The sequence below is a fragment of the Pollicipes pollicipes genome, unplaced genomic scaffold, assembly GCF_011947565.3.
Source record: "Pollicipes pollicipes isolate AB1234 unplaced genomic scaffold, Ppol_2.1 Scaffold_4002;HRSCAF=4701_pilon_pilon_pilon, whole genome shotgun sequence".
NCBI classification, from domain to species: domain Eukaryota; kingdom Metazoa; phylum Arthropoda; class Thecostraca; order Pollicipedomorpha; family Pollicipedidae; genus Pollicipes; species Pollicipes pollicipes.
The window spans coordinates 37,188,131-37,200,340 of NW_023596420.1; the positions used below are offsets into that span (position 1 = coordinate 37,188,131).

The 12,210-nt window shown below is 61.8% G+C and overlaps 1 protein-coding gene across 1 annotated transcript in view; it reads left to right on the top strand.

The window, feature by feature from the left end:
* The window catches only part of LOC119094446 (uncharacterized), a 32,591-nt gene that overhangs the window by 13,317 nt on the left and 7,064 nt on the right, over positions 1 to 12,210 (top strand). The window contains exons 2-5 of the mRNA XM_037217504.1: positions 1,641 to 1,779; positions 5,249 to 5,404; positions 7,690 to 7,956; positions 8,307 to 8,476. Coding sequence (XP_037073399.1) covers positions 1,641 to 1,779; positions 5,249 to 5,404; positions 7,690 to 7,956; positions 8,307 to 8,476 — 732 coding nt within the window. The remainder of the gene's footprint in view (positions 1 to 1,640; positions 1,780 to 5,248; positions 5,405 to 7,689; positions 7,957 to 8,306; positions 8,477 to 12,210) is intronic.

The window sequence follows — 12,210 nt, forward strand, 5'->3', positions numbered from 1 at the left end:
CCCTGTGCCGGGCTCGGCTGTGTTGGCCGGTTGGGGATCCCCTGTGCCGGGCTCGGCTATGCTCGTCGGCCGGGGATCCCCTGTGCCGGGCTCGGCTGTGTTCGCCGGCCGGGGATCCCCTGTGCCGGGCTCGGCTGTGTTCGTCGGTCGGGGATCCCCTGTGCCGGGCTCGGCTGTGTTCGTCGGTCAGGATCCCCCGTGCCGGGCTCGGCTGTGTTCGTCGGCCGGGGTCCCCTGTGCCGGGCTCGGCTGTGTTCGCCGGTTGGGGATCCCTGTGCCGGGCTCGGCTGTGTTCGCCGAGCGAGTCGCCCTGTGAGGGCCTCGGTGCTGGTCGGCGGGAGTGCCCGGCGGACGGAGCGGGGATGGAGTGGGGATGGGGCGGGGCCGGCTGGCCGGTAGCGGAGGAGGCCCAGTGACCGGCACTACTGCCACCGGCTCACCTGGCCGCCAGGACCACCGGTCCGACTCGCCACACTGGGGACGCTGGTCCAAGCGGGCCTGCATTTTATCGACGACTTTACCTGACTTTCAACATTGACAGTCCGAACTAAGCGACGCGTCTGAAGAACGCTTCTGGCGCACTGGGTAGACTGTTCGAGCCGCGACTGTCCCCTCCCCCCCCCCCCCCATCCACGGTGCAAGGACAGCGAAGGCTACATGTTGCATGCAACCGGCTTCTATGGCACATGCAGGATACGGGCTACAGTGCTTTCGAAGCAGGAAAAGCCGCGCATCCGTCAGCTGCTTTCAAACAGCGTTTCGATTTCTACACGGACCGCCTCACGCTTCAGGCTGATAGAGAACCGTGTGAGGTCTGCGTGGCTCCACACAACAGCAATTGTTTCATTTCGTCGAAGGTCAACAAGATAATTCAAAACCGCTTTCATCTCAAATGATCTATTTGGTCTCGATATCTGGTACTTTCTAATGCGTTTCTGAAACCCAGTCGCAGCGGACGCATCACTATTACATCCGCCTCCACGCTGTGCGTGTTTGGATACGCTCATTTCTTATCACGCGCTTTCGTCACAAAACCGACGGTCTCGCCGCTGAGCCGTGTTGTATTAACGCAGGCCATCTGAAGAGACCTGGGAGAGCACCAGCGCGATCTTCACTTCATTTTGTTCCACGCGGCACTGGCGGGGCTAAGGCCACACGAAGTTCAGGGAAATATGAGATGTATCGAGGGACTGGGATCCTCCGCTCACCCCCAGCCCACCGCCCGTGCTCAGCAGATGTGGCCCTCGAAGTTCAGAGCTGATGAACAGAACCAGAATTGGTAGCCTGATATCTGTAGTGTCTGTTTTGTTGACATCTTTGGGTAGAGTGGCCCAGCAAACCCCGAGTATGCCTGGCCGCTGCTCACTCATGCTCTAACCCAAGTGGTATACTCAGACATATGTTGTCAAGTGCCGTGTCGGGGATCTCTGTGTATCAAACGTCGCATCACGTCAGCTCGTCTGACGTCATCTGACGTCATCTCAAACAGAGCTGACGTCAGACACCCTCCGAGATGCGTTGTGCCCACCTTTTCGGCCGGACGCAACCAGGCCTGCCGTCTGTCGTTCTCAGAACTGCCCTCCGCTCCCCTTCCCGACCGGATCCACGCGGCACCTAACGCGCGCGCGCTCGCGTTCCAGATCCGGCACCGGTTCGGCTGCTACGACGAGATAGCCGAGCTGCAGGGCCACCGCGTGCGTCACTGCAACTGGGTGCGCTTCATCAGACACACCAGCGTCTGCACGCCCGACGTCAACCTGGTCGGCAGCAAGTTCAGAGGTACGCCGCCGGACGCGCTTCGCGCAGGACTCAGACGTGGGGACAATAGAGGCAGAGACGGGGTGGAGGATCACACCCATCGGCTTTCTGCGAAAGCTTCGCGCTAACGTTGTGATGATGCATGAAAAATCGATTTTAAGACGGGGTTGGGTGGACGCACGTCTGGGGCATTCCTGCGTCCCTAGCGGACAGCGACAGGAGCTGGGCGTGGCGCCGGCCGACTGACGCTGCGAACGTGTGATCAGGAGGGGTGGTCTGGACGACTGACGCTGGGCTGCAGAGGGCGAAGGTTCGCGTCTTTCGGACATGTTGTGAATGAGGGGGGGGGGGGGTCATATCGCGTTATTTCCGCAGTCGAGTGGGCAGCATTCCTCGTCAGTTGCTGGTTAATTCTGTCACCCATTGTCTGGCGCTCGTCGACTTATCGCGTCCTCTCAAGAGAGTCGCCCTTCACTGTCAAGTAGGACATATTGCATTATGGCTTCTGAGTGACTCCGGTTAACCACCTGACTACTGGACCAAGCCTCAGATACCGAGATTAGCTCTGGCTCCGACGTCAGCGCGGTTTCTCCACCAAGGCTCCTGGAAATTCCTTCCTGCGACTCACAAAAAGTGTCACTCTCAATCGGCTATCAGCGCGGTCGAACGGCGGGCGCGCGCCCGGCGCCGGCGTCGGTCCAGCGGCCAGCCTTTGTCGCCGGCCCATCCGATCTGCAGATAATATTGTGTGGATGCAGGCCTTTTGTCCGAGCGGCGGCGCGGGCGTCGGCCCGCCGCCGCAGCCTGCAGCCGGCCGTCCCGACCGTGCAGTGCGCCGGGTATTGTCATCCGACGTGGTCGCGCTCACAGATAGACGATCAGCCTATTGAAAGCGACCGTCGTCCGCCATCGCGTTCGGAAGCCGCGCAAAAATCGCGGGCACAATGCCGCCGATGGCTATCGCACACCGGCGTCTGTGCGTGCGCGGTGGACACAGTGCGCAGTGCACGCGCTCGAGGGCACGTGCGGCCCAGCTCACGCGAGAGCGCCGTCGCCTCCACGGAGGACGCGGCCAGCAGCCGCCGCCAGCGCGCCTCGGGCTGCGCGGTGCCTCGATTCTTCCGCCGCGGATGCCTGCGGTGGCCGGTGGCGATGTTGTCGCCGCTGCCGGCGGCCTGCGCCGTGCAGGCTGCACCAGCAAGGTCGGCTCGTCCAGTTACCGGTGCCGCCGAGGTCATCAGGCGCGGTCCGCACCTCCGACGAAGAGGCGTCGGTGACGTCACAGGGGTGACTGGAGTCCGAGAGCATTGGAGAATGGAAAGAGGAGGCACCAGGCGATGGAAGTACTCTGTGGGTGTCTGTATCGTCTTGTACCTCTTCCACCCACTCGGTCGAAAACCTGATCTGGTCAAAAACAAGATACAAAAAAGGAAAGGTGTGGGTGTCTTATGCATCGGCCTTGTCAACACATGCAACGCGCTAAGCTGCACTCAGCTGGGTATATTAGAGACAGTAAAACAAGCACGCACTCACGCACACACAGATTAGCCGTGACGACGCACATAAGCGGCAGGTAAGACAGCATGCCGCGCTGACGGCCGTGCATGCGGCTGCGTACGATTCGGCTGAAACATGCGTTTGTTTCAAGCAACGCATAGGACAGACGCAATCATCGTGGGTTATGGTGTCCAAAGGAAAAAAACGTCGTGTAAGTAATGTGTTTGTCTGCGCACTTCGATGAATAGCTACCGAAGTGGTCACGCTTGAAATCTCAACGAAGTCCTGGACACTTTGAATTCCATTTTCTGCGCACGACGCTATGGATTCAAACTAATGTCTAAACTAAACTAAAAACTCATAGATAAGACAGCAGTATTAACCTTATTCCTCGGAGAAAAACCAGGCGAATGGAGATACAGTTGGGTTGATCTCTCGGCAACACGCCATAATCGAAACAATGACAGAGGTTCCGCTATTGTTTCGATAAAGGCACGTTGCCGAAATATCGACCCAACTATATCTCCATTCTCCTGGTTTTTCTCCGAGGAATAAGGCTAATACTGCTGTCTTATCTATGTTAATGACAACCTCAGCCCTGCTCGGTGCACCATTACGTTGCGCTACAAACATTCGGCGGCAAAATATCACTGTTCTGCGTTCTGAGAGCATTTAAGGCCTCTGTCTGTAAGCTCAGTTGGGTTAAATCCTTGCGTGAATGAGTGACTGCTTGCCAGCCGAACCAGCCACTCTCCTGTGTTCACGTCCACCTGTTCAGAAACACTTGTGGTTGAGCCCACATGTCTGCGACTGGCCTACATTTGCCAGGAACTCAGCGAGGCCGCGTTACGCTGTCGACATCTGGCGGGTGGGGGGGGGGGGGGGGAGGAGTTGTGTGTGTGTGTGGCATCCCATACGATCCCGTCGTCAGGGAAGCTTCCAGCGGCCAGAGCGCATCTGCAGCCGCAGTTCGCAGTTCCGGCGCGGCCTCGGACGGCTGCGACCGGTCCATTTCACACGCACACGGTCCCGTCACGACTCCCCTGCTCCGCACCTGAGCTACCTTGGTCTGTGAGGCGTTCTCATCAGGGCAAGGGAGGGTGATACCAACATGACTGCTGTCGACGGTATCATCACCTTGCATGCCTATGTCTATCCGAGGCGGTAGTTTCGCATTCAGTTGGAGGTATCTACCGCCTCCCCCTCAAACTTTTCTGTCCTCTCCATCTTCAAAAGAGGAGTTGTTTAAATCCGTGGATAAATTGGGGTTTAAGAGCAAACGCTTCCTCCCCGCATCAACTGATTTGGAAAAACTAAGTCCCAATTGCACATGCCACTGGCAGGCAGGAGGCTCCTCGCGCCCACGGTCTTCGTCAGGGGTGCGGCCAGTATGCTTTATGGGAGGGGTCCGAAGCTCGGTGAGCTCGCTCACACCAATTTCAGCCTCTCTGTCGGGAGTCATTCATGGTTAAAAAACTTAACATTCAGCACTACGGGGGGGGGACAGGGCCCCCGGCCCCCCCCCCACCTTAGTGCTGAATGTTGAGTTTGTTAACCATGGCTCTCCGTTCTATCATCCGGGTGGACCATGCCTGTCTCACAGACGTCGGCCCGACCCGGAGAACCTCAGTGCTGACCGGGGCTCTAGCCGCCGCCACTGCCCGAGCCTCAGTGCTGACCGGGGCCCTAGCTGCCACCGCTGCGGGGGCCGCAGTGCTGACCGGGGCCCTAGTCGCCGCCGCTGCGGGAGCCTCAGTGCTGACCGGGGCCCTAGCCGCCGCTGCTGCGGGAGCCTCAGTGTTGACCGGGGCTCTAACCGCCGCCGCTGCCGGGGTATCAGTGCTGACCGGGGCCCTAGCCGCCACCGCTGCGAAAGCCTCAGTGCTAACCCGCGTCCTAGCCGCCGCCGCCGCTGCGGGAGCCTCAGTGCTAACCCGCGACCTAGCCGCCACCGTGGTGCCCCAGCGCTGACCGGGGACCGCGCTGCCGCCAGGGGAACCGATTTACGAGGTGATCCGGCCCATCGCAGCTCACTCGGAGATCGTGGTGTTCTACCTGCCGGAGCGGCCGCAGGAGGAGTTCGTGCTGCCTGCCGTCGCCTACCTGCGACACTCGCTCTACAAGAAGACCATGTACGCCATCCTCGAAGGTAAGCTCACCGCTGGTGCCGGCTGTAGGCTGTTTGTCCACCTGCGACACTTGCTGTACAAGGAGACCATGTGCGCCGTCTTGAGAGGGCCTCTGGCCGCCGAGGCCGTTGTCGAGTTATAACACTTCCCTGGCTGTCGGCGTGCCTTCTCAGACTGGCCAGGTCACCAGAGGTGACCTTCTGCCCGGGTGGTAAAATGACCTGCAGTTCAGGGGGCCCCGAGGGAGAGGGCAGAATGGTCGACAAAAGCGCGCTGACTAGACTTCCCGCCTTTGCAGGCCATCAGGAGCTCTGAACAATGCTCATTCAGTATTGTGGGCAGCGTTCCGGGAATCTCCGTTAGTTGACAGGTCTTATCGCTCGAACTGTCAGGTGACAGCTTCGAATAGCCATAAAATGCATGAGGCATCTGGATGACGAGATAACAGGAACTCAAGAATAGAGCTAATGCTACTGGATGTCTGGTAAATGATAGCTGCCCCATTGTATTGAGATCTTATTCGGACTACAACTTCCCGCTAAAATGCGCCGAATGAATGCAGCGTCGTCCTCAAACCCGCCACTCGCGTCCGGATTTTCAGCCGACTTGTGACACCAATACCCACAGCGGCCAGTGCCGACCGCCTGCCCGCGCGCGGCGCGGTCACAGGCCATGATGTGGCCGTGCAGCTGGTGCAGCGGCCGGCGCCGGCGGCGGTGTCACGCGGCACCCGCGGCGCGCCGCTCCCGATCGCGGCGCGCCGGCGTCCATAAACCGCTGTCGCGCGGTCGAGTTAGAGCCGACCGCGTCGCCGCGAGTTATCGATGGCGCGGCTTTAATGCGCCGATCGGCGGCCGATAGCGACGCGGCACCATAAACCCACGGCCGGCGAGGCGGCGGCCGATACTGCACTGCAGCCGCGCCGCCCACCGCCGCCGCCGCCGGCGGCGGTGGCGGAGCGCTCGCTGACGCCCCGGTGCGGTCGGCGGACGGTGCCGCCGGAGTCGGCACTGCCCCGGTCACCAGCGAGCGCCGGCTGGCTGCCACCATTGTACGGTCGCCGGTGAGGGGTAACATCGGGCACGCGGCGCCCCGCCGGACCGTGCTATCAGCACGGAGCATAGTCGCCCGGTGCGACCCCGCGTGCGGTACCGCCGCCACCCGCGGGGAGGTGGGAGGGGGGGGGGGCATCGGTCGGCGGCGAGGGTGAACGCTCGCCCCCTCACCGCCGTGTGTTTAGGCCACCGCTTGCTGGACGGCGCCCGGCCGGGCCGGCGCAAAAACGAGCTCAGCCGCGCAGCCGCTTCAAAGTCGGCACAGAATTAATTAACAATGAGTAAAAAGGTAGATTAATCACGGGTAAAAAGCGGCAGCGGTGGCGCGGCGGCGGCGTCGGCGGCGCTGCCGCAGCGGCGCTGGATGCGGGCCGGGCCGGGTCAGGGTCGGGTCAGCGGCGCCGGACGATACCGGCCCTAATAGCCGGTCGCCGCCGCCAGGAATGTGCATAACAAGCACTCAACGCCGCCCAGAGCTGCCGCGCGCGCAGGAAGTCGGCACCAAACGATTCAGCTTATTAAGATTCCGCCGTTCGCGGGCCCGCATCGGTGGCAAATGTCAAGGTGTAAGGTTATAGATGGGGGCTGCGCCGGCTGCTTTTCGGCTTACATTGTGGCGCAAACATGCAAAGCTCTCTGCATCAGCATACGGGAACTGGCGTGATTGATAAGTTGTGCTGATTATGCCGGAAACAGCTTCGGTAAGCATCGGAAGCGACTGTTATTGTGTGACTTAAGTAGGGTCAAGAGGATTACATTCGGACGCCTCAATCTTCACGTGTTTCGCTCATCCCTTCTGGTGTGTAAGGCACGCGGGGAAAACGCGCGTCGGCAACTTTTTTCGAGCAGCCAGTAATTCGATCTGAACTTAAGTTGTAAGCACTCACGAAGCTAGTTGTGCAATATATGCACGCATGCTGCTGATAATCAGCGGTAGCAATTTTGTGGTACTGGTCTTCAGTATAGCTGTTCTCTGTTCGACGATAAACGGATGCACTCGTAAAGGAATTATCCACAGAGCTGGTAGATCAGTTCCAGCGTTAGTTTTTACCGGGCGCTGCTGAAGGATGCTTGAATTTTGCGAAGCAGAGCAGGCAAATCCATCCTCTACAAGAACTGCCTCAAGGAACTCGCGCATGCTCAGAACGACCCTTAACAGGATACACCGCAGCTGCGAACGTGCTGAAGCAGATCCGCCCCACAGCGCGGAGGCCCCTGGCCGGCCCTGACCTGCCGGCCCCCGTCCCCAGACAGCCCGCTGGACTTGTCACTGTCGCTGCTGTCGCGCCAGCGCGCGGCCGCCGCCAACCCCGGCCGCCGCCCGCCGCCCGACGAGCGGCGCGCCGCCTCGTCGCCAACGTCGACGGCGTCGACGCTGTCGCTGGGCGAGCCGGAGGCGGCGCGGCCGGGCGCGGCGCCGCGCCGGCCGCGCGAGCGCACCATGCTGCCGTGCCAGGTGTGCGGCAAGACGTTCGACCGACCGTCGTTGCTCAAACGCCACATGCGCACGCACACAGGTGAGGCCACGGCGGCGGCCACTGCCGGCGCGCTGGACGGGCAGGGCCCAGGCGACAGGATGGAGTGCGAGCGTTTCTCGCAGGAGACGGCCTAACAAACACGCGACTGCCCCCCGTAAATGTCGGCTTCTCTCCCGTGCTGGTGCTCCCGGAGAGGCCAAGTGCTGTTATCGCCTCATAGCGAGTTTGCGTTGAACGGAGTGGTCAGCCTTTCAACAAAGTTTTTGCCCTCAGATGTTGCCATTTGGAAGCTGGTGAGGTCGAGATTGTGCCCAATTTTAACGTTGCATGTCTTCGCAGGAGTATTTAGAACAGGTGGGGCCTAACATCCTGCGCGCGCCTCTCCACAGGGGAAAAGCCACACGTGTGTGACGTGTGCGGCAAAGGCTTCAGCACCAGCTCCAGCCTCAACACCCACCGACGCATCCACAGCGGCGAGAAGCCGCACCAGTGCGGTGTCTGCGGCAAACGCTTCACCGCCTCCAGCAACCTCTACTACCACAAGATGACGCACATCAAGGTAGGCAGACGCCGGTGGCAACCGACTGCAAGGCCGGTCCAGCTCCTCGCTGAGGTCATAGGCTCCCTGGCGGGGCGCAGGACGCGCCACCGCCGGCTGCGTGCTCTTTCGCCGGTCAGTGGGCGTGACTCCGCCGGATCAGGAGAAATACAACTCCTTCTTCGCTCGCTTTTTGAATGGTTATGGTAAGGACGGATTTCTCAAACGGGAAAATAACATGTCCGCTAGGATTTCTGGGGACGGTCATGCTCCTCCGTAATTTGAGGTGTGGTGCCGTGCTCTCCCATCAAGAGAGCGGAGCGAGCTCATCACGACACAGCTGCACGCAGCCGGCGGCCTACTAGCGGCGCTATCGGCGGCCGCGATGAATGGTTTTCCCGATGAATTCCTGCGTGACGTCACTAGCGCATAAGCGAACCTCAACCATAAAGAACCCGACCTTCCCATTCATAGAACTCGCCGACCGGAGGCACTCTCAGCCAGCGGAGCCCCTCCCCCTGGCCCCGTCCCGAGGGTGAGGCGGCCGGCCCGTGCACGTCCGGTGCCGCTGTCATTCCTGCGGCGCCGGCGTGCCGTGCGCCGTACTGCACGTGGCGGGGCGGCCCCGGGCGGTGCGGCCGGCCGCCGACCGCCGGCGCCCCTGCAGACGATCGCCGCATTCCTGCGCCGGTGCAATATGTGAGCTGGCCGACCGCGGCACGGGCAGAGGCTGCACAAGGAGGCGGCCGGGAGGCGGGACAGAGGCCGGCGGGACGGGCGCAGGAGAGGCTGGCGGAGGGGACCAGGGGGTGGAAGGGAACGAACAGCTCCGCAAGTGCCTGCTGAGGGCGTGAGGGGGGGGGAGGGTACATGACAGAGGGATAGTTTTCAAGGGGCAGGGAGGCGTTACGACAAAAGTGCATCACTGACAGGGAGAAAAGTGCGGCCTACACCATGCTGGGGTCTGAAAGTCATAGAAACGGAGGAGGGTGGGAGGTACCCGGGCTGCATGTGGTGTGGGCAGGGAACATGTGCCCGCATCAAAAGGCCTGGCCCTCAGTCGTTCTCCTCGCCGCCTCCCGCCTTTGGGCCAGCCGTCCACTTCACTACCAGCAGCCATAGTGGCGCTTAATGCATTGAACTGAGGCGTGGGCAGCAACCTGTCGGAGCGTTAATAACTGACTAGGCTTTGTCCGTGTTTTCACATGTATCTGTGCCATAATCTAGACTCCTCCCTCAACAGTTACAAGGGCGGCATTGTTGATAGATGTAGCCCAAACGAATTAGCCTCACCGCTGCCACTGCACGTGCCCCCGCTGGACCACGTCCGAAAGAGCGGAGGGCTGGGCTGCTGTCGGCTTAGGTTTCCCAGTGCAGCCCGTCACGTCCTTCGGCGCTTTCAGCCCCGCGCTGAGAGGCGCACGTCACTGGCAGACCGGTCGGCCACCGCACGGCGCGCCTCGCTGGTCACCGTGTATCGTATGTGCATTAACGGACACGGGGTGGCCGTGGTAGCCGTCCAAGATGACAAAAGGAAGGGCAGAGCTGGGGGTGGTTTGCAGCGCGTTTCTGTACCTTTGGGGGGACAATGCAGACGCCGGTCTTGATAGCCGCTCCAGGGACTGAAACAAGCGTCAGGTCTTGAGTGGCTTGCAGCGTTTTTGTATTTCACACGTTGCAGACACGACGAGCCCTGCATGGCCGAGTGGGGTCCGCGCACATGTCGCCCTGCGGACACGGTCCAGATGCGTCATTGCATGCGCATCAGCGGGCCCAGCGGCGCGAGACCCAGATGGGCCCGTGCACGCCTATCAGCGGACGCTGCAGACGCGGCCCAGATGGGTCGGCCGGTGATGTTGCACGTCCGAGCCGCGCAATCGTGCGGGCATCCAGATGAGACCAATCACGGCGCGCCGCTCGCTGACGAACCGTTCCGATCAGCGCGCAGCGGGCCCGCGGCCGGCTGGCCGGCCCGGGCGGCCCCCGTCCTCCGAGCAGGCGGCGGGGCGGCTGCCGGCTGCCACCGCTGGAGTCCTCGTCCTCCGAACAGGTGGGGGGGGGGGGGGGCGGCGCTGCCTGCCACCGCTGGAGTCCTCGTCCTCCAGGTGGGGGGGGGGGCGGCTGCCGGCTGCCACCGCTGGAGCCCTCGTCCTCCGAACAGGCGGGGAGGGGGGGGGAGCGGCTAGAACGAATGGAACCTGAGGTCCCTGTCGGTCGCGACGGGCGCCGGCGGCCTCCTCGGTGACGTGCAGCCGCCGCTGGTCGCCGGGGTTGAAGGTGTCGCCGCTCTCCTGCAAAGGCGAACAGCTCCCTCTGAGAAGGTCCAGCGAAGACCCGCGACCAGCAGGCGCCGCCACTGCTGATCATCGCAGGCTCATCAGTCCTCGGTCAACAGTCACGAGCCCAGGCCACAGTCCTCAGCCGGTCTCCTGGTGCGCGGCTTCATAGTCAGGCGTGGCTACTGATGCGTCGCAGCTCCCGGCTCGTAGTTATGCCAGAGGCAGTGGCTGAGACGGAGGGGCAGGCGGGAGGGTTACCACAGCTGCGTCAGGTTACTTTGATTGCAACCGAGCATACAGGCAACTCTTGCCCAGCCAACAGCAAATATAGGTATGAACAATGAGCCAGGATGACAGCTGATACCAATCTCTTCAATTCCATTTCCTGTTCGCTATGTTTTTGGGTTCTGGGACATGCACCGTAATAATGATCCAGACGAGGAAGAATCCGGAGGGCCTCGTTTCATCATCATTACATTTGTGAAGACAAGACAGAACACAGAGGAGGCGAGGTGAGACGAGAGGAGAGAGGAGAGAGGAGAGGAGAGGAAGGGAGAGGAGACTAGGGAGGGGAATAACGAGCTAAGCGAAAAATCGGGCATTGCCGCGGTGCTTATGAGAAGCCCGACAGCTATCCTGTTGTCCCGCACGCGAGAGACACGCAGGACAATTATTGTCTGGAATTTATTATGGCCTATGGGATCAGGCGAACAGTAGCGGGAATAGCCCCATTGTTTGGTGCTATGATAAATCACGTCCATTTAGGCTGGTCGGGCCTGCAGGCGTCGCCGTCGGCGGCCGGCGGCGGCGGCACCAGCCCGTAATGCCCGAGTGGCGCCGAGGGTTCGCGGCCCCGCCGGCGGCGCCGCCGAGGCCGGCCGGCGCCTCGCGCGCGCGGCTCGGACGGCACTGGGCACGGCACTGGGGATGGAACTGGGGACGAGGCTTGGATAGGACTGGGACGGAGCTGGGACGGGACTGGGACGGAGCTGGGACGGGCTGGGGAAGGGACTGGGACGGAGCTGGGACGGGGCTGGGGAAGGGACTGGGACGGGACTGGGAAGGGGCTGAGGCGGGTCCGGGGCGGGACTGGGACGGGTCCCGTACAGAGCTAGGGACGGGACTGGGACGGGACTGGGACGGGACTGGGACGGACCTCGTACAGGGCTAGGGACGGGACTGGGAAGGGACTGGGAAGGGACTGATACAGGTCCGGGACGGGACTGGGACAGGACTGGGGCGGGACTGGAGGCGGACTGGAACTGGAGCGGGACTCGGCTGAGAGTGCGGTGTGTAGGGATCCGGACGTGCCGGCCACAGGTTGCAGCAGATGAGAGCTCTGCTCACGCCGCTCTCTCAGCGCCAGATGCCGCGTCACGGCTGAGGAGGGGGGGGGGGGGGAGGTTTCGGCAAAGGCGTCTTCGCGTGACAAAGCCTGCGTGGACGTCGAGCATATCGTCACAGTGTACTGCACAT